The sequence below is a fragment of the Mobula birostris genome, chromosome 26 (assembly GCF_030028105.1).
Source record: "Mobula birostris isolate sMobBir1 chromosome 26, sMobBir1.hap1, whole genome shotgun sequence".
NCBI classification, from domain to species: Eukaryota; Metazoa; Chordata; class Chondrichthyes; order Myliobatiformes; family Myliobatidae; genus Mobula; species Mobula birostris.
In genome coordinates this window covers 49,842,838-49,870,423 of record NC_092395.1, presented here as the reverse complement: position 1 = coordinate 49,870,423, position 27,586 = coordinate 49,842,838, and the positions used below count along the sequence as shown (strand labels likewise).

The 27,586-nt window shown below is 41.6% G+C and overlaps 1 protein-coding gene across 3 annotated transcripts in view; it reads right to left on the bottom strand.

Moving 5' to 3' along the window:
• Positions 1-27,586, bottom strand: part of tmem38a (transmembrane protein 38A) — a 122,264-nt gene that overhangs the window by 23,584 nt on the left and 71,094 nt on the right. For 2 of the 3 annotated variants that reach the window (XM_072244441.1, XM_072244443.1), the window contains exon 3: positions 1,259-1,415. In XM_072244441.1, coding sequence (XP_072100542.1) covers positions 1,259-1,374 — 116 coding nt within the window. In that variant the 5' untranslated portion in view covers positions 1,375-1,415. Of the gene's footprint in view, positions 1-1,258; positions 1,416-22,614; positions 22,837-27,586 lie in introns of those variants that run through there. The other variant, XM_072244440.1, reaches the window with a different exon arrangement.

The window sequence follows — 27,586 nt, the reverse complement described above, 5'->3', positions numbered from 1 at the left end:
CTATCAACATCCTATTCCTTTCTTCCTCATTTTTCATGATGCAGCTCATTATGTCTATCCCTTCATTCCGATTCCCCTAACTACTCTCTCTCTATTGCTCATGGACACTATCCTGATTCTCCTCCTACTAGCTACGTACACCAGGAATAACTTGCCTAGTAATTACTTAACCCTAGTAATAACTAGGGTTAACCTAGTATGATCGTGGAATGTGGGAGGAAAGAGGAGTACCAGCAAGAAGCCTAGTGCTCACAAAGAACTTGCATATTCCACACTACAGCATTGTTGCTAATTTGAGTCCAGTTAGCTGAAATTGAGACAGCAGGTCAATCTGAGACCCTTAATCCCTATTCCATCTTGTTTCGTTTTAGTTATATATTTTCTTCTGTAGCTCTTTGGCCAAGTCCAACATTATAAAATATAGCCTTTTACTACACCCTTCTTTGCATAAGTAGGTGTCTAATCTTTTGCTGTTCACTTACTGAGCAATTAAAATCACTCAATTTCTAATAGAGTGGGTAAGTTGTTGATTATTTACCAACACAAGCTAGCAAATTTCTATTTCTGCAGATTCTTTTATCACAAGCTTATTTAAATATACTGTGCTTGAAAATGGCAATGCAGAGTTGATGCTAAACTTGCAATCTGGTACCATAAGCACATTGTGGACATCAACAATTTCTGCTGCTTTTACACACTGACATGCAACTTCTTGAGTCTACAGCGATGATTACACAACCTTATGATTGGAGTACAAAGTAAACTTATTATGAAAGTTCATATATGTCACCATATACAACCCTGAGATCCATTTACTTGCAGACATACTCAATAAATCCAATAACTATAATAGGACCAGTGAAAGACTGCACCAACAAGGCAGACAATCTGTGTGCAAAAGACAGCAAACTGTGCAAATACAAAAGAATGAATAAATAAATAAATAAATAAATCAATCAATCAATCAATCAAGAACACAAGATGACGTGTCCTTGAAAGTGAGTCCATAAGTTGTGGGAACAGTTCAGTAATGGGGCCACTGAAGTTGAATGAATTAACTTTTCCTCAATTTCATCCACTCAGACACCGTTTTCTTTTTAACTGTGATCTAACTTAATTCTTATATAATAACAAATTGTCCTGCAAATATATCTTACCACTTCTATAGTGACATCTGACCACCAATTAGGACCCACATAAATTGCAATATCTGGTTTTTAATAAAGTCTGTGAACAATAAAGGTCTGTGACCACTCACCAAACAGCTGTTGCCAGTAAGATGTGAGAAGTGTTGTTAAAGTGATGGAGAGGCGATTCTCCAAGCAGCACATCAGCCATTATGTAACCGGCAAAGCAATAAAGCATTGCACACATCCATGAGGCAATTGGATTATGACGGGACACATTCACCGATCCTGAAAATAAAAGGCACACCAATCAGCTGCATGCACGTTTATTTAACCTTTCACTATTTTCCGCTCCTCTCTTACTATCCGAAGCCTTATACCCATTTGCAGCCACAAAGGTAAGTGGGTGGTCTGTACCTTACTGATCTTCTTTTTCTGGCTTCTCTAGTGCATGGGGAAAAAAGGGGATTTCTGTGGTGTCTTTCAAAACCTTTGGACACACCCAAGTGTTTTGCATCTCGAGGTTCTCTGATGGGTGGGGATGACCATGGATGTCGCATCCCAGCAGTCTACATGACATGCAAGCCAGGGCAGTACGATGTGGAGAGCAAGCTGTTACCCATGTAACAGCTCACTCTCTCCACACAGCTGATGAATCCAAATGAACGGCAGAGACTGATACCAGTGGCGGGAGTTGCCAGTCAGCGTTGAATTCAATGTATGACTGCCGTAGGGGCTCCAACTCTGATCTCATGAGCAGCTATACCCACTCACAGGGAGAGCTTCAGGAAAAATCCAATGTTTTCCATCTCCTAGATGTGCTGCCAACCACTGCTGATGAGCCCCATCTGCCCAAGCTCTGCAGCTGCTGAAGTACATTTTGGGTATTTACTGAAAGCAGAACTGCCAATTTGGGTACAACAACCTGCAAACATGATAACAGCCAAGCCATCTTCCTAGTGGTGTTGGTTCAGTAATAAAAATGGGCGATGACATCAGGCAAAGTGCCTTCCAAAAATATTATCATGAGATATTTACATAGAGGGTAACAAGCCCTCAGTTGTACTAGATTCTGTGTTCAACCTATTGACTTACAGGCAAGAGTGAAACCACTACTATTCCTGGAGGCAAATGTGAGCTTCATTCACTTCTCAGTATAACTGTGCAGCCATTAAGAGTTCCAAAATATTGGCAATACTTTCTTGTGTATTCCCTTCATCTCTCCCATGTCAATCACAGGGATCCCGGTTCACTTTTGGAAATACAGATTTATCACATGGCTCTTTATCTCACATCTGCCCTAATCTGTTCATTGCAAATAGCTTGTCCTCGAGGTTTGACTTATGGTGCAGGAGGCCTTTTAGTCCATCATGCCTGTCCTATTTCTTTAAGAGGCTGTGCAATTTAGACAGTCTCCATCTTCCACCCACTCACCCCTATACCTCTGCACGCCTTTTCAAAACCATTTCCAACTGTTCTTTAAACGTTTCTGCAGAATATTAAACCTTCAATATTGGTGCAGAGGTGTTCCATTAGTACTGCTAGTTATTTGACATGCATGGTCTATAGTTACAACTTTATTAGTCCGAGGAAATAGTTTTCCTCATATAAAGAATCTTGACTTAATCTGTTCCAATTAGGTCATAACAGTTTATCTGATTTCTTCACATCACTGCATTAACCCTGGTAAACCTCCTGTATAACCTCCCTGGACCCGAACAGCCTTCCTATTTTTCAGTTCCTAGAGCTTTGCACAATACTCCAGCAATACTCCTTCAATTGTTTGTGAAAGGTGAGCATGGCATTCTTTTTCTATACTTAATGTCCTTATTTGAAGACCGAAAATCCCATATGCTTTCTCAATGGTCCCAGCACCTTCAAATATTTGTGCAAATGCTTTCCCACATTTAACTTTCTTGTAGTCCACTCATTTAGTCCATCCAGAATGATTGTGACCTCTCTAAAATGTTTCACCCAATGTCACATTTACATGTATTAAGTTGTATCTACTCAGTGTCTGGAATTTTACCAATGTACTCCACTGTCCTGGCCCCAGCATTTCAATGTTACAAAGTTTTGCATGTTCTACAAACTTATAAATTGTACTCCCTCTGCCAAAGTCACAAGAAACTTTGCCATTCTGTTATGGAGACCATGATCATAACATCCACTGTCAACCAAGCCTGATGATTGCATAGTTCTAAGAAAGATTGAACAAACACAAAATTTGTACAGAACATCCTCCATTCCCTGTATGTTTTGGTGTCTGCTCCTTACTTACTGTGTACTAAACCGCACCCTCTCCCACCTTTACTCTTTGTACACCCATGACTGTCGCCACCCACAACTCCAATCTGCTAATTAAATTTGCTGATGACACTACATTGATTGGTCTCATCTCAAACAATAAGAAGGTGGCCTGCAGGGAAGGAGTCATCTCCCTGACACAGTGGTGTCAAGAAAACCTCTCCCTCAATGTCGCAAAAACAAAGGAGCTGGTTGTGGATTACAGGAGGAATGGAGACAGGCTAACTCCTATTGACATCAATGGATCTGGGGTTATGAAGGTGAACAGCTTTAAGTCCCTCAGCATAAACATCGCCAAGGACCTCATTTGGTCTGTACATACCAGCTGTCTGGTGAAAAAAGCAAAACAGCGCCTCTTTCACCTCAGACAGTTTAAGAAGTTTGGTATGGGCCCCAAATCCTAAGAACTTTCTATAGGGGCACAATTGAGAGCATCCTGACTGGCTGTATCACTGCCTGGTGTGGGAACTGTACTTCACTCAATCACAGGACTCTGCAGAGAGTGGTGCGGACAGCCCAGCGCATCTGTAGATGTGAACTTCCCACTATTCAGTACATTTATAAAGACAGGTGTGAAAAAAGGGTCCAAACGATCGCTGGGGACCCAAGTCACCCCAACCACAAGCTGCTCCAGCTGCTACCATCCGGGAAACAGCACCACAGCATAAAAGCCAGGACCAACAGGCTTCGGGACAGCTTCTTCCACCAGTCCATCAGACTGCTTAATTCATGCTGACACAACTGTATTTCTATGTTATTTGACTGCCCTGTTGTACATGCTATTTATTATGAATTACTATAAATTGCACATTTAGACAGAGATGTAGCGTAAATATTTTTATCCTTATGTATGGTATATGAAGGTTGCAAGTAATAAAGTCAATTCAATTCAATTTTCTGAGTAACTTGCAGTTAGCTGTGCACCTGCCCGCTGTGAGCCCAAATATAGACATGCTCTGAATTCAATTTAATGGCTGGCACAGAGTAGTCAATAGAAACTAAACAACTAATGCTAATGTAGTTTCTGCTTCTTCAGCCTTGATATCTGTAGGGTGGATTGTGTGGCATGCAGATATGGTGCTTTATTGTATCACTTGGAACTTTTTTCCTGTACAAGTCCATGTTCTCTGACAGTATTCAGGGTGGTGAAAAAGGCCTTTGGCACCCTGGCACTAATCAGGCAGCATGTTGAGTATATGTTACATTGCAGTTGTACAAGACGTTAGTTAGGCCACATTTGGGATATTGTGTTCAGTTCTGGTCACCCTGCTATAGGGAAGATGCCCTAAAGAGTGCAGAGGAGACTTACATGGCCGTTGCTGGGACTTGAGGAACTGACTTATGAGACTTTTGTTTCCACTGGAGAGTTGGAGCGTGAGGGTATAAAATCATGAGGGGCACAGATAGGGTCAATATGTAGTCTCTTCCCCTTGGAAGGGAATCAAGAAATAAAAGATATAGGTTTAACATGGGGGGGGGGGGAAGAAGAGATTTAAGAGGAACCTAAGGTGCAACTTTTTCCACCCAGAGTGTAGTTATATATGCAATAAGCTGCCAGAGAAAGTGGTTGAGGATGGTATGTCACAATATTTACGTAGTTAGAAAAGGTTTGGAGGGCTATGGGCCAAATGCAGGCAAATGGAACTAGCATAGATGGTAACCTTGGATGGCCTGCACCAGCTGGAAATGAAGGACCTGTTTCCATGCTGCATCATGCTCTGACTTGATACAAGAGGGCATATGTTACCAAGTTTATTCAACACGAGTGGTCAGATCAATTTATTACTGCCCTATGCATTCCCAAGATACTATGAACCAAACAGAAACGGGGTGAAATTCAGTTCTCCAGCACCCCTAACCCTAAGCTATGCTCCAGTTGGCCATGGACCTGTTTATCTATGTCTTCTCCTGATTAATTAATATGTTGATTGTAAAATGCTCATGTTTTCAATCTACCCATGGCCTCTTTGCATGACATCTTTAATCTTCAGTCCCACAGTCACACAATATTCCAGTTCTGAGCAACTTTATTTTAACTGGTCATTATTGCCATCTATGTCTTCAGTACAAACCGTCCAAGTTATGTAATTCTGCTCTTAAAACTGGATTTTCCTTCCTCTGCCAAAATGCATCTTAAACCTACCTCTGGCCAACGTACTTTTGTACAAAAAGTACCAATGCACATTGAACATTGATCTATATGGGTCTGTACCATATTTTGTTTGTTAATACATGTATGAAGCCCATTGAAATGACCCACTTATAGTGCAAGATGAATACAGCGGGCTAGAAATTAGAATCCCAACAAATTATTTTGTGAAGTTTGCAACTGAAGATCTTGATCTTATAAACAGTGCCTGTGCAACCCATATTACTGTTATTTTCAGTTGCAAGATTGACAGAATAATGTCGTAACCTGGGAAATACAAGTTTTGGTATATACTGTGCTGATCTATTGTAGCTTGTGGCATCTGCTGACTGTTTGGCTCATCATGTCAAAGCTGACCATTATATACACTAACCACACTTTTTAATTTTCCCCATGTTCTCATCATCTCCCCCAGATTCTTACACTCACCTGCACACTAGGAGCAGTTTACAGTAACCCATTAACCTACGAACGCACAAGTCTTTCAAATGTGGAAGGATACCAGAGCACCAGGACGAAATCCCTGCAGTCACAGGGACATGGTACAGACAGCATCCAAGGTCAGGATCAAACCTGGATCTGGTGTGCTGTGAGGCAGCAGCTCTACTGACTATGCCACTGTGCCACCTTTAAAATAGTAAAATGAATGGTAAAGTGATGAGAGGGCAGTTCAAGGCATCTGGATAGGTTGGCCAAGCACCAGTGAATATGCTGGAAGGCGATATGATCTCTGAGCCTGAAAACCATAGAGACCCTTCAGGGCTACAACCAGATGCTCCTGGCAAGAATTTATCCAAAGGCCTCAACTTTGGGCAAGCCTGAAATTCCTCTGATTGAAATACAAATAAGATTAAGTCTCCCTGCAACGAGTATAGATTTCAAGTGATCTCTATCGCCAGAAATGAGCGATAAACTGAGTTGTGGCAGAGATTAGCAGCAGCTAAAAATGGTCCTGCCTCAAGGAATCTGTGGGAGACTATGATGACTCTGACCTCCTTGGGCAAAGTACACCTAAAAGGTAGTATTTGAGGCCAACAAAAACTGCTGAACAAGTCCGGGATCCTGACACAGTGGTTTTAGGATAAACAGGAAATCCTGGTAAGCAGATGTAAAGAATCACTACTAAGATCTGTAAGGTTGAAAATCTCACTGGAGACATTTTAGATGTATACAGGTCTGAGGCAATCAAGGTATATATTTTTTAAACAGATTGCTATTTTATATCTTGATGTTCAAAAGGCTGTATTGATCACTAACTTATGAATATTTACTATTATTTGATTTATTTTTAAGTTTTTAAAACATGGGACTGGTTTTATCTTCTGAAGGTTATATTAAGCTATTAATTAAAGACAAATTGTAATAGCTCTCTACATGCTCAAAGCCAAGAAGTAAATCTCTCAAGCAGCTGCTGTCAATTTGATCTTATCAGAATGATGAGCCTGCAGTTCATGTGTAAAAGATACTGAGGTTCTGAAAATATCGCAAGATCCATTCCACTGACTCATCCATACACTGCCATCCACCCCACCCCACCACCAATGTCACTTGCTAACTTCTTCACCCAATCCATCATTATGTCAAACAGTAAGCACCACATACCCACTGTCAATCTGAGGACCAAAATCTGCAAATACTGTTCCAGGAGAGGATGTTGAATCAGTACAGAATCAAATTTGCAGTGTAGGACAATCACTAAATGAAACTGGAGTAGCTCAGAGCAGAAGCAATAAAACTCTTATGGGCTTTATTGATTAAACTGGATTGTTATGTCAAGGCAGCAACTTTTGCATTACATTTATTGAGCCAACTCACATATCAAAGTCTTTTTTTTAAATTTACGGTGACCACTATAGTACTTGAACTCTAACCTCTGTGTGACCAGTCTGCCGGCTCTGGCCGTTTATACTGTCAGAACTCTGTCAAATGTGGAATGTTTGATGTTTCAAAGTTGGGTTACTGCTGTGTTTGGATCTAATCTAAACTCACGTTGTAGCTATAAAGCAATTAGGATAATTTTTACATTTAATTTATAATTTCTTACTAGCAATTAGCCAACAGAGTGAATGCTTGTCTTGTTTCTATAAAAGAGTCCTCAGCAGGTTTGGGGATCAGAGTTCTATGTGGACAAAAAGCACAAAGGCCGGTGACCCCCTAGGTATGTGAGTTTGCGAGACCACAGTTTGAGGCCTAGTGTTCAGGGTCCCGTCATCTGTGAGTATGGAGTTTGAGGACTGGTGTTCAGGGTCCCCGTATATCCACACCGGTGATTCCTGGGGTCAATACCGAACATTGAAGCCTGAAGGTCAATCTGAAGCCTGGTAGTTTGCGGAAGCCTGGGTCTGAGAGTCTGTGAGTTTGAGGGGAAGCCAATATCTGCAAGTCTACCAGTTCACTAGAGGGTAAAGATGACCTGTCCTGGAACTGGAGGGCCGTGTGTGGATGGGAGGCAGGAATGGGGCTTATTCCACTGTTTTTGTTTTAACATAGAACATAGAATAGTACAGTACAGGCCTTTCAGCCCACAATGTTGTGCCAACCCTTAAACCCTGCTTCCCATATAACCCCCCACCTTAAATTCCTCCATATACCTGTCTAGTAGTCTCTTAAATTTCACTCGTGTATCTGCCTCCACCACTGACTCAGGCAGTGCATTCCACGCACCAACCACTCTGAGTAAAAAACCTTCCTCTAATATCCCCCTTGAACTTCCCACTCCTTACCTTAAAGCCATGTCCTCTTGTATTGAGCAATGGTGCCCTGGGGAAGAGGCGCTGGCTGTCCACTCTACCTATTCCTCTTATTATCTTGTACACCTCTATCATGTCTTCTCTCATCCTCCTTCTCTCCAAAGAGTAAAGCCCTAGCTCCCTTAATCTCTGATCATAATGCATACTCTCTAAACCAGGCAGCATCCTGGTAAATCTCCTCTGCACCCTTCCAATGCTTCCACGTCCTTCCTATAGTGAGGCGACCAGAACTGGACACAGTACTCCAAGTGCAGCCTAACCAGAGTTTTATAGAGCTGCATAAGAGTTTTGTTGTATTCTGTTTTGTTATGGTTCTGCCAAGCATTCTGGGCAAACTATGTTGGCACCAGAATATTAGATTAGATTATTAGATTATGAAGACACGCAGTCCTCTTTTATTGTCATTTAGTAATGCATGCATTAAGAAATCATACAATATTTCCTCCGGTGTGATATCACAAAACACAGGACAGACCAAGGCTGAAAAAACTAACAAAACCACATAATTACAAACGTTCGTATAACATATAGTTACAACAGTTCAACAATACCATAACTTGATGAAGAACAGTCCATGAGCACTGTAAAAAGTTCAAAGTCTCTCAAATATCCCACATCTCACGCAGACGGGAGAAGGAAGAAAAACTCTTCCTGCCATGCCCAACCACAGTCCGACTCTGAGTCGTCCGAAAACTTCAAGCCTCCAACCAGCCCTCCGAGCACCATCTCTATCCAAACGATTCAACCTCAATCTCAGTCGCCAACAGCAGGCAAAGCCGGGGATTTTGAGGCCTTCCCTCCGGAAGATTCTCGATCGTGCAGTAACAACAGCAACAAACCTGCTTTTCAGAAATTTCTCCAGATGTTCCTCTGTGCTTTCACGTTTGTCTCCATCAAATCAGAATTGTCCACGGCCCCTATCTAACGGATACGATATCATTTTCACCAGAGGGCTGCGCACGCGCGGCACACTGCTATCTCTCCTCCCGCCAGTAATATATGGTGACACTTGCAGGCTGCCCCCATCATATCATTAGGTTTATATGGTTGTTAATGCAAATAACACATTTCTCTGTTCCCATGTATGTGTGATAAATAAATGAATCTGAGATTGTAAAGAATAACTTGAAAAGTGATCTTTGCACAGGCCTTGTACAATGAGTTCTACTGTGGATTTACAATCTTCAGAGAGCTTAAGAATCATTCTTGAAATCCCAAAAGGAAACACTTTTTTCTGACTCTAAACATAGGAGTGAAAACGTCATGTTATAACATTTATTCAGACTTTATCCATGGCCATTCATAGATATACTCATGACTCTAAAGCTACAAGAATCCTAGATACTACTTAGTGAACAAAAAAACAAGTTTCCTTTTCCTATGGAATAATATCAAAAAATTATGTTTACAGTTAGCTCTCTATAACTAGTTTGTGATTATTAGTTAATCGTTTTTTTCTCTTTTGACTGAATGGATTTTTGTTTTAACAAAATCAGTTTAAAGTCACTAGAATATAGATAGTTCCCATCCCTTCTAGAGTCATATTCTAGTGACTCACTTCCACAAGTGAGCAGTTTCTGTACTAAAAATTTTCCCAAATTGGAAACTCATGAATTATTTTAACTTTCCAACTTCTTTCATATTTTCTTTCAAATAAACCAGATATAAAACCACATCTAAAATATCAAAGTTGTTAGCAGGCAATGGAGGAGGAACATGATATAGGAATATACTGCAACCAACCTATTTCCAAATCATTCAGGGTGCATTTCAACTGAGAGTCTTTTGGTCTTGGCAAAGGCACCCATCCCAGTCAGACCAGGTCTCGATTACAAAGAAAGTCACAATTTGATGACATCATTCCAAACAAGTTGATCCAGGTTCTGCACAAGTCAACTGGAAACAAGACTGAGCCACGAAAGGTTGAGGTAAATCACCAAATATGTAAGAAGTTCTCCATTTCATCTAATTATGAAAATATGAGCTTTACTTCCCAGGAATTTCCTATCTCAGGCCACAATTGCCCAGGTGGGCTGGCATTCTGGACTATACAATATTGTAGTTTGATTCAAATTATTTAATAGGTTGTATGAACCTCAAAATTTGCAGGTTTACTTTGTACTGAAAAGGGAGGGTGGGAAGCCAGAGATCATGGTACTAATGACATAGCTAGAAAAGGAAGGTCCTGGAAACCGAGAAGCAGGACCTTAAGGGTAGTAATCTCAGGATTGTGCCACACGACAGCGAGGATTGGAATGGAATGAGGTGACAGATAATTGTGTGGCTGAAGAATTAGAGCAGGGGGGCAGGGATTCAGATTTCTGGAAAATCAGGACGACTTCTGGAGCAGGTAGGACCTGTACAAAAGGAACGTGTTGCACTTGATTCCGAGAGGGACCAATATTCTTGCAGGCAGGTTTACTCGGGCTGTTGGGGGTGGCTTAAACTAATATGGCAGAGGGATGGGAACCAGTCCGATAGAGCTGAGGATGAGCCAGCAGGTTTACAAGTAGATTTTGGGTATACATGAATGCAAAAAAGGACAAGCCAATGATTTGGTACAAATGCAGGCAGAGCAAACAGTTAAATTGTACCACAGAGGCAAAGTTAATTAAGGGTAAAGAAAGCAAGACTGGTTGCTGTATTTAAATGTGCTTAGCATTCAGAATAAGGTGAACAATTTCTTGGTGCAATTAGAGATCGGTCAGTGTGATATTGTTGGCATCATTGAGTCATGGCTGAAAGAAGGTTATAGTTGGGAGCTTATCATCAAAGGATATATTTTGTACTGAAAGGACAGGCAGGAAGGCATAGGCAATGGTGTGCCTCTATTGATAAGAGGTGGAATTACATCTTTAGAAAGAGGTGACATAGGGTCAGAGGATGTTGAATCTTTGTGGGTGGAGTTAAGAAATTGCAAGGGTTAAAAAAAAACCATTATGGGAATCAGATATAGGCCTCCAAATAGTAGCCAAGATGAGGGGTTGTAATGGGGGCTTAAATATGCAAAGGGATTGGAAAAAGCAGGTTGGTGTCCGATCGCAAGAAAGGGAATTTGTTGAATGTCTATGAGATGGCTTTTTAGAGCAGCTTGTGTTTGGGCCTTTCCCCTATCTTAGACTGAGTGTGTGTGTGATAACCCAGATTTTATTAGGGAGTTTAATGTAAAGGAACCTTTAAGAGGCAGTTATCATAATAATTGAATTCATACTGCAATTTGAGAGGGAGAACCATAAATCACATGTATCAGTATCAAAATAAAATAAAAGGAATTGCAGAGGCATGAGAGACGAGCTTGCCCAGGTGGATTGGAGGAGGATACTGGTGGGGATGATTGCAGAGCAGAGACGGTCGAAGTTTCTGGGAATAGTTCGCAACGTGCAGGATAGGTTTATCCCACAAATGACAGGGGTAGGCAACTGTGGCTGACAAGGGAAGTTAAGGACTGTATTATGGTCTTAATACACAAAACAGTGGAATCAAGGCTTTCCTTCTGAAACTGCAACCCTTCGTCACCAACCCAACAATTTCCTTGGCTACATACATAAGGACATAATAAATAGAATCAGGAATTATTCAGTTGTCCATTTGTGCCTCATCAGCTATTTACACCTGATCTTTTATCTCTGTGACTCTTCCCTGCACTAGCCCCATATCCTTTGATTCACTTAACATGAAAAAATATATTAACCATCTTAAAAATATTAAGTGAGTCCCCACAGATGTTTTGAATAGTAAATTCCAAAGATTAGCAATCCTGCAGGTGAAAAACATCTGTCATTATTTTTAAGCTGTGACCTCTGGTTTTCAACAACAGTCTGTCTGCAAAAAACATCAACTGCACATCAGCCCTGACAAATCTGGTACAGTAATACTGTACATTTTAATGAGATCACTTCTCATTCTTCTGAACTCAAGAGCTCACAGGAACCATTAATGACAGCCCCACCATACCAAGAATCAATCTGATGCTTTGTGGCATTCCTTCCATCAAGTGTATCCCTCCTTAGGTAGGATGACCAGACCTGCATATAGTATTCCATATGCTCTCTTACCAGCCCTTGATATAACGGGAGGCAACTACTCATTGACTACAGCTCTGCCTTTAATACCATCATTCCAAATAAACTGATTCCTAAGCTCCAGAACCTGGGCCTTAGCACTCAGATCTGCAGCTGGATCTTCAACTTCCTCACAGACAGGACCCAGGCTGTAAAAATAGGAGACAAGCTCTCCTCTACAATCACTCTGCCCCACAGGGCTGTGTACTCAGCCCCCTGCTGTACTCACTGTACACCCATGATTGTGTAGCCAAGTTTCCATCAAACTCAATATATAAGTTTGCTGATGACACAACAATTGTAGGCCGTATCTCGGGTAATGATGAGTTTGAGTACAGAGAGGAAATTAAGAACCTGGTGGCATGGTGCGAAGACAATAACCTATCCCTCAACGTCAGCAAGACGAAGGAATTGGTTGTTGACTTCAGAAGGAGTAGCGGACCACACGACCCAATTTACATCGGTGGTGCGCAAGTGGAACAGGTCAAAAGCTTTAAGTTCCTCGGGGTCAATATCACAAATGACCTGACTTGGTCCAACCAAGCAGAGTTCACTGCCAAAAAGGCCCACCAGCACCTTTACTTCCTGAGAAAACTAAAGAAATTTGGCCTGTCCCCTAAAACCATCACTAATTTTTTTAGATGCACCGTAGAAAGCATTCTTCTAGGGTGCATCACAACCTGGTATGGAATTTGTCCTGTCCAAGACCGAAAGAAGCTGCAGAAGATTGTGAACACGGCGCAGCACATCACACAAACCAATCTTCCGTCCGTGGACTCACTTTACACTGCACGCTGTTGGAACAGTGCTTCCAGGATAATCAAGGACACAACCCACCCAGCCAACACACTTTTCGTCCCTCTTCCCTCCGGGAGAAGGTTCAGGAGCTTGAAGACTCGTATGGCCAGATTTGGGAACAGCTTCTTTCCAACTGTGATAAGACTGCTGAACGGATCCTGACCCGGATCTGGGCCGTACCCTCCAACTATCCGGACCTGCCTCTCGGTTTTTTGCACTACCTTACTTCCCATTTTTCTATTTTCTATTTATGATTTATAATTTAAATTTTTAATATTTACTAATTTTAACTATTTTTAATATTTTTAATTATTTAATATTTGTAATCCAGGGAGTGTGAAGCGCAGAATCAAATAACACTGTGATGATCGTACGTTCTAATACCAATTGTTTGGCGTCAATAAAGTATAAAGTACTCACCAACTCAAATTCTCTTAAAATTGTCAAGCATTGTTTGCCATCCTAATCTCTTGATAAACACCTGCATATCAGCTGTTTGTGATTCTTGTACAAGCACTAACACCTTTCAATCCCTCATCACTTGATAAAAAAAAGTTTCTATTTATTTTATATACAAAATGGGATGGTTTTCATTACTCCATCTGTTAGTCACTCACCTAAGCTGTCCTGACCCAGCTCCCAAAGCTGTGACCTCTATTGATCAAAGAGAACAAGGGTAGCAGGTACATGGTTTCAAAGGTACATTTAATGTCAGAGAAATGTATACAATATATATCCCGAAATTCTTTTTTCTTCACAACCATCCATGAAAACAGAGGAGTGCCCCCAAAGAATGAATGACAGTTAAATGTTAGACCCCCCAAAGCCCCCCCAGCTCCCTTGTAAGCAGCAGCAAAGCAACGATCCCCATGGGAGCAGGTTCCCCTCCAATCACACACCTGACTTGGAAGTATGTTACCCACCTTTCTTCATCAATGTTTCTAAAGGGCTGCAGCAGTTAAAGAACACCACCGGTTCCTCCAGGGCAACAAATGTCCACCTTGCCAGCAATGCCCAAATCACAAAGAAATTTATGAATGGTTTGTGACTCCAGAAAACAACAGTAATGTGGTTGGCTCTAGACTGGGTCAATCACATTGTATGTCGGCTTCTGGAGTCACAAATAAGTCAGACTAGCTTATTTCCCTGCCAAAGTATATTAGTGAAATACAGAAGTTTTTAATGACAGGCTATTAGCTTCTTGATCACCAATATTGATACATGGGATCTGAGTTCAGGTGTTCAGATGCTAACTCAGTCTTCGCTATACTGGTCACACAATGTAACCATCGTTCTACTGTGGTGAAGTTAGAGATGGTAATATACTCTGCCCTCAGCTGCAAAGCCTAGGTCCTGTAAACGAGGAAAAATAATGAGCACAGGTTAGACTGCTCCTGTGCAATCCCAAGTGATGAACAGCCCTTCATTTTATCTCAGTAACAAAAATTCCACAAACATATATATCTTTTCTGACCATAGAACTCTCAAAATATCTTCTCTAGGGAACAACATCTCACACTCTCAATTCTGTTCGTGCGTTATGTTTGCAAAGACCTTCCCTGTTTCTGTAACTCCCCTTTGAAGCTGTGAATTTCAGGTGGCTACTCAGAGGAATTTCTTATATTTAGATCTAAGCAATGTTCCTTTCACAATGTTTCCTATGTGGAAATTGACTCCCATGTCCCCCCAAACCATGAAGTTAATTAATTAAATTAAGAGTGTTTTCAGTTGTGCTTGAATTTGAAATTCAATCTTATTCCTATGTTGACACATTTATCTGTGGGTAAATAAGACATGAATTCATATTCCACTTCACAAATCCAAGTACATACTGTACCCATACTGATCTGCACCCCAGCTCAGCACTGAGGGTTGCTGCAAAGAGCACCTTGAGGTGCTATGTAAAGATCAATATTTATTCCCAAATCAAGATCATTAAAAGTGATAAAAGTAATTGCTTTGATCCCCTGCACTTTGCCTACCAGGAGCACATTGGAGTCGATGATACTGTCATCTGTCTGCTGAACAGAACCTACTTCCATTTGGATCATGTTTTTTTTAATTTGTCTAATGCCTTCAATACAGTACCATACAGCCCTAACTGCAGGGGGCAAAGCTCGATTCAGTGCAGACTGGCACTTCCATTGTATGTGCAGTTTCAGAGCTGTGTGTCAGACATGTCTATAAGCAGCACTGGGGCCCCACTGACTCCTTTCCTGTTTACACTGTGTACACCGGACTTTAGATACAACACTGAGTCATGACATCTGCAGAAATTCCTGGGGGTGCACCTGGATGGCAGACCTGAGTGAAGTACCAACCCAGAGGCTGACTACAAGAAGGGCCAGAGTTGCCTTACTTCCTGAGGAGACTGAGGTCCTTTGGAGTATGCGGGCCTCTCCTTCACATGTTCTACCAGTCTGTTGTCGTCAACATAATCTTCTGTGCGGTGGTGTGCTGGGGCAAAAGCATCAACATGGGTGAGGCCAACAGGCTCAATAAACTGATTAGAAAAGCTGGCTCTGTTATAGGAGTTAAACTGGACATACTGGAAGCTGTGGTAGAATAAAGGACCCTATGGAAAATCCTGGCAATTCTGGATAATGTTTCTCACCCTCTGTATGCCATCTTGGCTGAATAGAGGAGTACTTTTAATAGACTAAGACATAGCTCCGAAGAGTGCTATGAGGTCATTCTTACCCTCGGCCATAATGTGTCAACCTATAGCCAGGGAAGTGAGGACACGCCCCCCCCCCCAACCCCGCCATTAGATTGTTGTGGTAACTTTTTTTTATTTGTTCTACTTTTCTTCTGATATTTATATCTGTGCATTTGTAATGCTACTGTGACACTGTAATTTCTTTTGGGATCAATAAAGTATCTATCTGTCCTATATGCTACCTTGTCACATTGTCAGCAAATTGGCTTATTGAAATACTGACATATTGAAATGTTCAATACCAATGCAACATCCTTTCTTTTTAAAAGTAGTCTACTCTGAACAATTTTCATATACTTGTATTACTGTGGGTTGTTCCAAAGTAGCTACAAATTCATTGACTTATTCAAATGTTATGGCCTCATCAACTCAGACAATAGATCACAGTGTAATTCTGCTCAGCTATTTCCAGCTCCCATTGCACTGCCCGTGACATGCAGGATTCCCTGTGACTTCCTTAAGTAATGATCATAGACATTTACAGAATTGAAGGGAGCCATTCATCCCAACCAAATGTTCTATTTAGATCTCCTCTAGCCCTGAGGGTGTTAAATCTCAAGTACCTCCCTGCTTACATTTTAATGAGCCAAGGGTTTATGCCTCCACCTATTCTTTGGTCAAGGAGTTCCAGGTTCTTGCTACTTAGGAAAGATTAGATTAGCTTTATTTGACACCTGCACATCAAAACATACAGTGAAATGTATCATTTGTATCAACAACCAGTACAGTCCGAGATGTCCTTGGGGTAGTCCACAAGTGTTGCTATGCTTCTGTTGTCAACGTAGCATGCCCACAGTTTAACTCTAACCAATATGTCTTTGGAATGCTGGAAGAAACCAGAATACTCGGAGGAAATACACATGGTCACAGGGAAAACATACAAATTCCTCACAGGCAGCAGTGGGAATTGAACTCCGATCTTACCACTAGCACTGTAAACTTTGCTGCCCTGTGAAAACATTATTCCTCAACTGCCCTGTAACCCTTCCACAAATTAAACTAAGCCTATGCCTCCCAGTTACAGACCTTCTTTTGCCCAGGTCTCTATGTTCTCTTTCAAGGCCTCTAAAAATTCTGTATATCTGAATAAAATTTCCCTTTAAATTCCATTCTCCAAGGAAAACACATAGAGCTGAATTACACCCTCATAACACGAATTATTCTGGAAACAGTACTACATTTCTGTCCAAAGAGGAATGGAGCTAATGTTCCAGGTTAAAGATCCATCATCAGAACTGAGAAAGAGAGAGACCAGGAGCAACAAAATCTGCTGGAGGAACTCAGCGAGTCAAGCAGCATCTCTAGCGGAGAAGGAATTGTTACATCTCAGGTTGAAACTCTGCATCAGAACATAATCCTCAGAACTTTTGATCTTTTGGGTTGACCATGATGCAAGGCTTCAACCTGAAACATCAATAATCCCTTCCCCACCCCCAACGACACCTCCCCACAGATGCTACTTAACGTATTAAGTTCCTCCAGCAGACTGATGCCCTCTATTCCAGCATCTGCAGTCTCTGTGTCTCCAAGTAAGAAATGTTTCTCATTTCTGGTGAATGAGAATTAGAATTTGTTTGATATTGTCACAGGTACAGTGGAAGGCTTGTCTTGTATACTGTCATATAGATGAATTAATTACTGTGTATTGAGTTAATACAAGGTAAAATAATAATGCAGAATAAAGTGTTACAGCTACAGAAAAAGAGGGAGTATGGGTAAAATAAAAGAGTGTGCTAGGGAACCGTTCAATAGACTTTTAACAGTGGAGTAGAAGCTGTTGAACCTGGTGGTATATGGTTTCAAGCTTTTGTATCTTCTGCCCGATGGGAGAGGGGAGAAAAAAGGAATTCCAAGGTGGGTAGGGACTTATTTCCAGTTGTCAGCTTCTGAAATTTGTTTGGTTTTCAATATTTTTAGTAACCTGCTCTGCACCTTCTCTAATGATTTTAACATCTTACTTGTAGTGCGTTGACCAGAAATGCATACTCTCCTTCAGCTAAAAGTTTTTATGCAGGTCTAATATAATCTCCCTGCTCTTAACTTCCCTATTTTTCCATATAACTTCATCATCTACCTGTCCCACTATCTCCAGGAATCAGTGGAAATGCAGTCCAAGATCTTTCTGTTCCTAAGCACTTTGTAACATTGCTCCACTCATTGCGTATTCCCTTGCTTTTACCCCTTTCTAAATATTTCACTTGACGTTTCACTGGCTTGAATTTCATATTTTACTTCTGTGCCCACCAAAAAATCCACTGAATTTTTCCCTGTAGAGTTTAATTCCCCAAGAAAACTTCAGGAGGATTGCCTGCCCTCCTCACCAAGGACACCTACCTCACCTGATGTAAACCTGTACACAATTAAAGGAGCAGTCACATTGTAATGATTTCATTCACTGTTAGGAGGTTTTGAAAACAGTTAAGCATAGATATCAGGTTAGAAAAAGAACATGTGCAGCTTTTTTTTACATCTGCCTTTTGCAGATGTTTCTTGGTGTTTGCACCCATTTCTGGTGGAAATCCTACTCACAGGAGAAATTAAACCCACTGTGATCCACTCAAAACCAGGAGTCATTTCCTCTTGGGATTTAGCAACCATGATGATATCACCTGAGACTGCAGTGCATACTTCTGAATTATCAACAAAATTAGACAAAAAGTTGGTAACCTGTGACTCTCACTGATGCTTCACAAGGAATACATCATGGAGAAAGTCAGCAACCACTTGCAGGTTTACAGGTTCTCGTGAAATATCAGCTATCTTTTCACTGACACCCCCCCCCCACCACCACCACCACTGAATTATAAGCATTGTCTTTTTGCAGGTAGGCGGTAGTGACATGTGCACCAACCAGACACAGTGATATGAGCCCCTAATTATTGATATGAGCCCCTAATTATTGCTGTGGCAGCAGCAGCTCAGTTATGGCAAAGGCAGCATTTAACTGGGTGGCAGCTGACACCTCGGACAGCAGTTTCCATCTGTAAACGTACATCAGGTTTACATCTTTGGATGTTAGAAGGTCTAATAATGGTAGGACTGCATGGGAGTATTGGGCAACAGAGGGATCTTGGCGTACAATTCTATAGATCCCTAAAGATAACACCACAGGCAGGCAAGATGGTGACCTGAAATACCAATAATTCCTTTACCCCTGGAATATGGGATTCTTGCAGTAACACAGAATGTAAGAGCAGGGTGATTATGGTACAACTGTATAAAATATTGGTTAGGCTGTGGTGCTCTGATTAGCACACTATAGGAAGGACATGATTACACTAGAAAGCATATGGAAGAGATTCACCAGGATGTTGCATGAGAATTACAGGAGGATTATAATTGTGGGGAGAGACTGAATAGCCTGGGTTTGTTTCCCTTGGAGAGGGGGAGGCTGAGAGGGACCTGATAGAAGTTTACAAAATTATGAGGAGTGTAATTAGGATAGAGAGTAGAAAACTTTTCTCCATCACACGGGAATCTAAAACTGAAATGCATACATTTAGGGGAAGGGGTAGATGGTTTAGAGGTTTGAACCACAGAGATGGATGGAATCTGGAACACACTACCAGAGGGGTTCATGGAGGCAGGTGCTTTCGCAACATTTAAGAAGAATCTCAGACACAAGAGGTTCTGCAAATGCTGGAAACCCTGAGCAACACACACGAAACACTGTAAGAACTCAGCAGGTCAGGTAGCGTCTGTGGAGGGAATTAAACAGTCAATGTTTAGGGCTGAGATCCTCCATCAGGTCCCGCATAGATGCTGCCTGACCTGCTGAGTTCCTCCAGTGTTTTGTGTGCACTAAGAATCTCGACAACTGAACTGCTAAGGCAAGGGACCAAGTGCTGGTAAAGGGTATTAGTAAGAAATATGTGCTTTGTAGTCAGCATGGACGGAGTGAGCTGAAAGACCAGTCCCTGTGCTTTATGATTATGAGACTCTGTGGCTCTTAAGTAGCAGAAAAGCACAATAGTGGTTTCTTAAACCTAGGATATCTAAGTTCTTGATTTTTTTTTTTGCTGGCCCCCAAAACATTGTGCTTCTTTGGATGACCGAAAATATGTGAAATTGAATTTTAGACTTCACATTACTTGGTGATGTTTTGTTTGTGAGCCTTGTGTTTTAATCTGTCAGTGAATTCCATCTGAAATAACACGCTGACCTCAGTCAGCTTAACTCAATGCTGACAGAGGTCAACATGTCCGTACCAGTCTCCTTCTGTTGAGATATACATGTTGAGAGTATTTTGCAAGAAGGCTAATACAACATGTCTCACAATGTGGAATTTTGCACCAGGCAGCACCTGACCCATATTGAAAGCCATACAGTATTAAGAAATTATGTCTGGTGCCCTTTGCTTGGTAAATATTGATCTTGTGTAGAGAGGACTCTTGGTGTGCTGGCAGGTAATAAGATTCCGAGACCGGAACCAGAGTTCCGGATGATTCTGCAACAGGCACAGAATGATGGTGGAACTCAACAAGTCAGGCAGCATCTATGGAGAGGAATAAACAGTTGATGTTTCAGGCCAAGACCCTTCATCAAGACTGGAAAGGAAGGGGGCAGAATGCAACTTGAAGTGTCAACTGTTTATTCCCTTCCATAAATGGTATCTGATCTGCTGAGTTCCTCCAGCATTTTGTATGTGTAGCTCAAAATTTCCAGAATCCCTTGTGTCTGGATGATTGTGGCAGCTAAGAAAAATTAAATTCAAATAACTTGAATCTGGAATGAATGAACAAATTTAGGAACTGTAACCATGAAAGTATTGTTATGAAAACGTGTGGTATTCTAATTTCTGTAAGGGAAGGAAGTCTATCATTATAACTCTTGTGGTCTGTATGACCCTGGACTCACCAGGTTGTTGTTTCTATAAACTGGTTCCCTAGTTCAAAGGCCATTAAATATGAACAATAAATGTTGCCATGCATAGTAACAAAACAAAATCATTCTGGGCATTGTTGAAGATGACACATCAGGCGAATGGGATTGCAGACCCAGCCGGCACTGCCAACTACTGTCAGGCACCAGCTGCTTTAGCCAAAACTACATATGCAAATATTAGAACTCTGAAATAATAAATAGAAAATTATGGAAATCTTCATCGGATTAGTCAGAGACAGTCACTAATCCTGATTGGTAATCAGCCATCAGATCTGGGAAAAGCAAGAAACAAAATCACATTTAAAATAGTGAAAGGTGTGTGTGTGTGTGTGTGTGTGTATGTGTGTGATAGAGGAGGGATAGAGGAGGGATAGAGGAGGGATAGAGGAGGGATAGAGGAGGGATAGAGGAGGGATAGAGGAGGGATAGAGGAGGGATAGAGGAGGGATAGAGGAGGGATAGAGGAGGGATAGAGAAGGGATAGAGAAGGGATAGAGAAGGGATAGAGAGGGATTTGTGCTAAAGTGGAGAACAGATGGTTTGGTTGGTACCAGTGGAAAGAGGAGCCCAAATGGTGCACCAAGGGAGGTGTAGGCAGGAGGAAATGAGTTAAATTTTAAATTATCAGAGGAGAAAGAACAGAAATAGAAAGTACACGAACGTAACACAACTGGATTCCATTGTTATTCCTGCCATCTGGGATGAAGAGGCTGTCAGAGTGGGAGTTGGGTGGAGAATTAAAGTGGCTAGACAAAAGAAAACGGCGACATGGAACACTGAAGAGTGGGTGGTGGTGGAGCTGGAGGAGAGGAGAGAGAAGAGGACTGTGTGTTGGTGGATGTGGGAGACAGAACTAGACTGCTATCGCCAGAATAATCTCTTCAGAATATTGAAGCGCGGGGGAAAGGCGAATGTGTCTGGCGCTGGCATCACGTTATTGACAAGTATGGATGTAGAAGATAAAAGATCGTTGGTAAACAGAGAAGGCAGGTTTTAAGTTTGAACAAGTGCTGAGTTTTAGGGGCAGGCGTGTATTTAGTGTTAGTGCCACTGCTGGGACCCTGAGCTCAGAATGCGCCTCGTACCTCGGCCAGCTGATACAGGGATACCGGGGGCAGACAGAGAAGTAGGAAATATCCTTTCCATTTTCTGCTGCTGGAAATTACATGAAGATTGTTTTTCAGTTTTGAACATCCAGCTGTATGTCTAGTTTGTTTAAGTTTCACGGATACCTGATGGAAATCCGGTGGTGAACGTCCGTGTGCTCTCTCTGCACATACTCTGCATATGGCAGTCAGACAGCTGCAGTTATTCCTGGACACTGCTATTTATTCTCTCCACCCGGACACATAACGAAGCTCCTGCTGATTCTCGCCGTCCCCCTGCACCACACATACACCCTCCAGGTATGTCATAAATACTCCTCCGTTGAGGGTAAAACGGGGTTCCATTGTGTTATTTTTAAGGGGGTGGGGGTTAAGTAAAAAAGATCATTGTAGATAGTTTCAAAGGTAAGTCAATTTCGCCGGTATAAGGAACGCGGACAACACGGGCCATCTACTATCGGTGATTCTGGGTTACAACCGAACCCCTCCCGGTCACTGGTCAGAGCAGATTTTCAGCTGCAGCAACACGTTAAAGTGGGTTGCCCTGCACAGGATTCCAATACACATACACACACACACACACACAGACACACATACACACTGGATAAGCCACAGCAACCTGCGCCCGGTCCCTCGGACTGGCAATCTGCCTCGTACCCCAACTGCAGCCCCGTTCCCCTGCCCCACCGGCGCCGAAACTGAAATACACACACCTGGTTCGTACTTCAAGTACAGAATTGACACGATGTAATAAGCCAGGTCAAACAACGGGAACATGGATATTTTAGAAAAATAAAGAGCGATCTCGCTCAGATTCAACACCTCCAGGATATCCATGCTGAAGCAGTAGTTCTCTGCAGCTTCTGGTTCCGATAATTACAGGGCCACGTCTCGTCTCTCCCTCTCCTCTGTCTCTGTCTAATCGTCTGACTTTTCCCAGCTGCGACTGACAGTGTAAATGCCCCCCCCCCCAACGCGGCTCCTGACGTCACAGACAGCCCCTGACATCAGCCACACAACACACAATTGCGCCGTAATGTGTGATCAAAGCCAATCAGGACCATCTCCGCAGCGTACATACACAAAAATAAACAACCCTAAAAAGGCAGGCGGGGAAACACAGTGTCAAAGAGAAACTGGATCCTTGGAGGTGCCTTGACCTTAAGAGGCAGGTGTCATCAGGCGAGGTCGTGGATTTAAATATCCGGAATTAAACAGAGAACAATAATTCGTGCCACAAACATCAGGATTGATCCTTGCTCGAAACCGAATCACCAGGAGTGGGAATATAAAGAGATGGAACAGGCATTCCCCGGGATTCCAGGTCACAGGATTGTGTTAAACCACCTGCACCTTGTTTAAACAGATAATTTACTGTATGCCCACAGAACGTCACCCATATTTTCTGCGTGTTTCCTGGTATTAAAATGAGCAATGCAGTATAAAAGAACTTGACCTGATATATATCTAGAGACACACCCAGACTGAAATCAGTATTCATACTTGAATGCACACAAGCTCAAAACTAAAATTACAGGCATAGTGTGGGTTTAAAAAAATGAAAGCTTAACATAAGCTTATCTATCATCTTTACAGACCCTAACTTCTGCAGAATGTTTCCCAGATGTTTTGTGCTTTTCTCTTTGAAGTCCAGTCCCTCTGGACTATGAGAACTTAGATATACTGTATATTGTACCATACAATTACTTTCTGCACAACTGATTCATTCTGCAGCCATTTTGTAAGTAAATGCACCGAAATTCTCTCCAGTGCCAGTGACCATGCCATAAACAGCACTGCTTGAGAAAACAATATCAGTCCTGGTTTTGAAATTTTGAGGGAAAGTTCCATATTTCCAGTGCACTGTGTTTTATGAAAATAGTCCAGTTTGTTGAAAATACCTCCACCAGAGAAAATCATTTCTCATCTCCTTTATACATCTTAAACTTCATTTCTTAATGTTATGTACCAAAGAAAAGAGAACCAAACTCTGAGCAATCCTTCCTAATATGCTTCTTATCATTCTGAATAATCTATGCTGCACCTCTCCAAGGCCAATATAAGAACATATAAAATGGGAATAGTAGATTAACTAATCTTTCAAGACAGTTCCATTAAGATCTTGGTTAATGTAATCTATCTAAACACCATTGTATCCATCACTCTTTTAATGTCCAGAGATCCTTCAACATGTTTTGAACAAAATCAACTGATTTTGTGCTCTCAAGATAGAGAATTCCAAAACGTGTATGACCCTAAGGTGAATAAATTCCTGCTTATCTCAGTCCTAAATGGCCTACCTCTACCATGAAGTTAACAAATTTCACGACATATGGCAGTGATATTAAATCTGTTTGATTCTGTCATCTTTCCAAGGCCCTATATAATTGTAATAAAATTTTCTGCATTCAAGTCCTTTTATAATAAATACTAACATTTGTCACTTGCTGGTATGTTGGCAATGAATACCTTGTATCCAGGCACACTTTAGGTCCCTTTGTACCCAAATTACCATTTACCAGACAGTCTGCTTTTCCATTATGTGCATCGAAGTAAATAACTTTACATTTTTTCACATTGAACTCCATCTACCACTCATTTGACTTGATTTTTTTTTGTTTTACACTTTTCTCTGTACTGACAAACCCACTTAGTGTAATATCACAGAATATAGAAAATATCACAGCACGTTACAGGTCCTTCAGCCCACAATGTTGTGCTGACTATGTTACCTACTCTAGAAACTGCCTAGAATTTCCCTACCGCATAGCCCTCTATTTTTCAAAGCTCCATGTATCTACCTAAGACTCTCTTTAAAGACTCTATCATAACCGCCTCTACCACCATCGCTGGTAGTGCATTCCATGCACCCACCACTCTCTGTGTGAAAAACTTACCCCTAACATCCCCTCCATACCTACTTCCAAGCACCTTAAAACTGTGCCCTCTTGGGTTAGCCATTTCAGCCCTGGGAAAAAGCCTCTGGTTATCCTGTTTCAAATGTTTTTTATTGTGAAGCAACATCTGCTTAACCACAACCAACAATGTCCTAATGCTTTTTTTTCTTTTCTTTCTTATAACAACATAGTGAAAATCAAATGAATGTATGTGTAGTAAACAAGCAAAAAGCACAAGAAACCCTACCACCCCGTCTCCTTTCCCTTTCCCAGCCCTCCCCTCCCCTCACCCCTCCCGTATGTGCTGTTTAGGTCCTACCGCCCCCCCCCCCCACACTTAGTTCAGCTGTCGGTCTCTTCTAAATACAACAGTAATGGTTGCCAGATTTTTTCAAATTCCTTGAGTCTGTCCTTGATAACGTATCTTATCCTCTCTAGATGCAGAGTATCCATTAATGCAGCCAGCCATTGTCTGAGTGATGGAGTTTCCTCCTTTTTCCAGAACATCAGTATGAGTTTCTTTCCATTAAGTACGCCATAGGTCAGGAGTTGTTGCTGGGTAGCCTGGAATTTATTTGACCTCGCAGAAGTTCCAAAAATTATTAAAATGGGGTCTGGTAGTATCTGAACCTTTAGTACCTTCGATAAGACCTCAAATATTTGCTTCCAATACTCTTGTATCCTGGGACGTAAAGCATAACTATGTAACAAATTTGCCTCCAAGGACTTGCATTTCTCACACATTAGGGACACCTCTGGGAATATTTTATGAATCCTTACTTTTGAGTAATGTAGTCTATGTAGGATTTAAAAGTGTATTAAACAATGCCTGGCATTGATGGAAAAGTTAACATACTCCAAAGCCTCATTCCATATAACCTCCTCTATCTCTGTACCCAACTCCTTTTCCCACTCTTTTTTAATATTATCCATTGTTGTATGACACTTGTCGACTGTACCTCTTCCTAGAGATGCTGCGTTCACCAGCAACTTTGATGTGTGTTGCTTGAATTTCCAGCATCTGCAGAATTCCTCGTGTTTACATATATTGGACTAAATTGGTTTGTCCCTTATTTCCCCCGCTAAGGTAGAGCATTCCTCTGAAACCTTTCATGCCGAAATGGCGTGAAGCAAAGAAGCAATTACCATTAATTTATATGGGAAAAATTTTTGAGCGTTCCCAGACCCAAAAAATAACCTACCAAATCATACCAAATAACACATAAAATCTAAAATAACACTAATATATAGTAAAAGCAGGAATGATATGATAAATACACAGCCTATATAAAGTAGAAATAATGTATGTACAATATAGTCGGGAAGATGAAGGCAAAACCGATTTGAGGGGGGGAAATCGGCACGTACATGCATGCGCACGGCTACGCACACGTCATGCGTGCGCACACAGGTGCCCGCACAAGGCTTCATGGTCATGGTAGTCTTTCCAGGGGTAAAGTGTCCCGGGATTTGACTGCTACTTTTGTCCCTTATTTGGGAGTGAGAAAGTTGGCAACCCTAACTGTAAAAGACATGTTGAGGTGAGTTTAACCCCACTTGAACAACCCCCCCCCACCCCCAGTCAGTCTGCAAGAATATTGTCAATATTAAACCAGTCCGTGGTGCAAAGAAGGTTGGGGACCCCTGATTTAGCCCATAGAGTCTGCTCCACCATTCAATCATGACTGATCCTTTTCTCCCCTCCTCAGCCCCACTCCCCGGCCTTCTCCCCATAAGCTTTGATGCAGTGTCCAAATCAAGCATCTATCAAGCTCTGCCTTAAAAACACCTCCCTCCACAGCTGCCTGTGGTAACAAATTCACCGCCCTCTGGCAAAAGAAATTTCTCCTCATCTCTGTTTTAAATGGATGCCTCTCTATCTTGATGCTGTGTTCCCTTGTCCTAGACTCCCCACCATGAGAAACATCCTTTCCACATCTACTCTGGCTAAGCCTTTCAATATTCGAAAGGTTTCAATGAGATCCCCCTCATTCTTCTAAATTCCAGTGAATACATACCCAGAGCTATCAAATCTTCCTCGTATGATAAGATTCAAGATTCAAGATTCAAAAAACTTTAATGTCATTCTAACCATACATCAGCTCTGCAGGGCAGAATGAGACAGCGTTCCTCAGGGGCAGTGCAATCATAACATAACAAACACAACACTAAATAATAAACATAACAATAACACTTTCATTCCCAGAATCAGCCTTGTGAACCTCCTCTGAACCCTCTCCAATGCCAGCACATCTTTTCTAAGATGAGGAGACCAAAATGGTTCACAATACTCAAGGTGAGGCCTCACCAGTGCCTTATAAAGCCTCAGCATCACATCCCTGCTCTTGTATTTCAGGCCTCTTGAAATGAATGCTGACATTGCATTTGCCTTCCTCACCACTGACTCAACCTGCAAGTTAACCTTTAGTTTGTTCTGCACATACACTCCCAAGTCCCTTTGCATCTCAGGTTTTTGGATTTAGAAAATAGTTTTTGTCATTTATTTCTACCACCAAAGTACATGACCATGCATTTTCCAACATTGTATTTATCTAAGCTTGCAGAATTTACTGCTCGAGTTAGGAAGTTTGTGGCATTCTTAGTTAAAAGATGAGATGTATCCTCAGAAACAATGGGTAAGAAATTGCCTTTCTAAAACATAAGGGGTTCAGAACAATGTTGTATATCTCTGTAAGGCCATTCACCAAAACTACATGAGGTCTAAAATCTTCATTATGAGGTTCACAGAAACTAAATCAACACACACAAAAAATGCTGGTGAATGCAG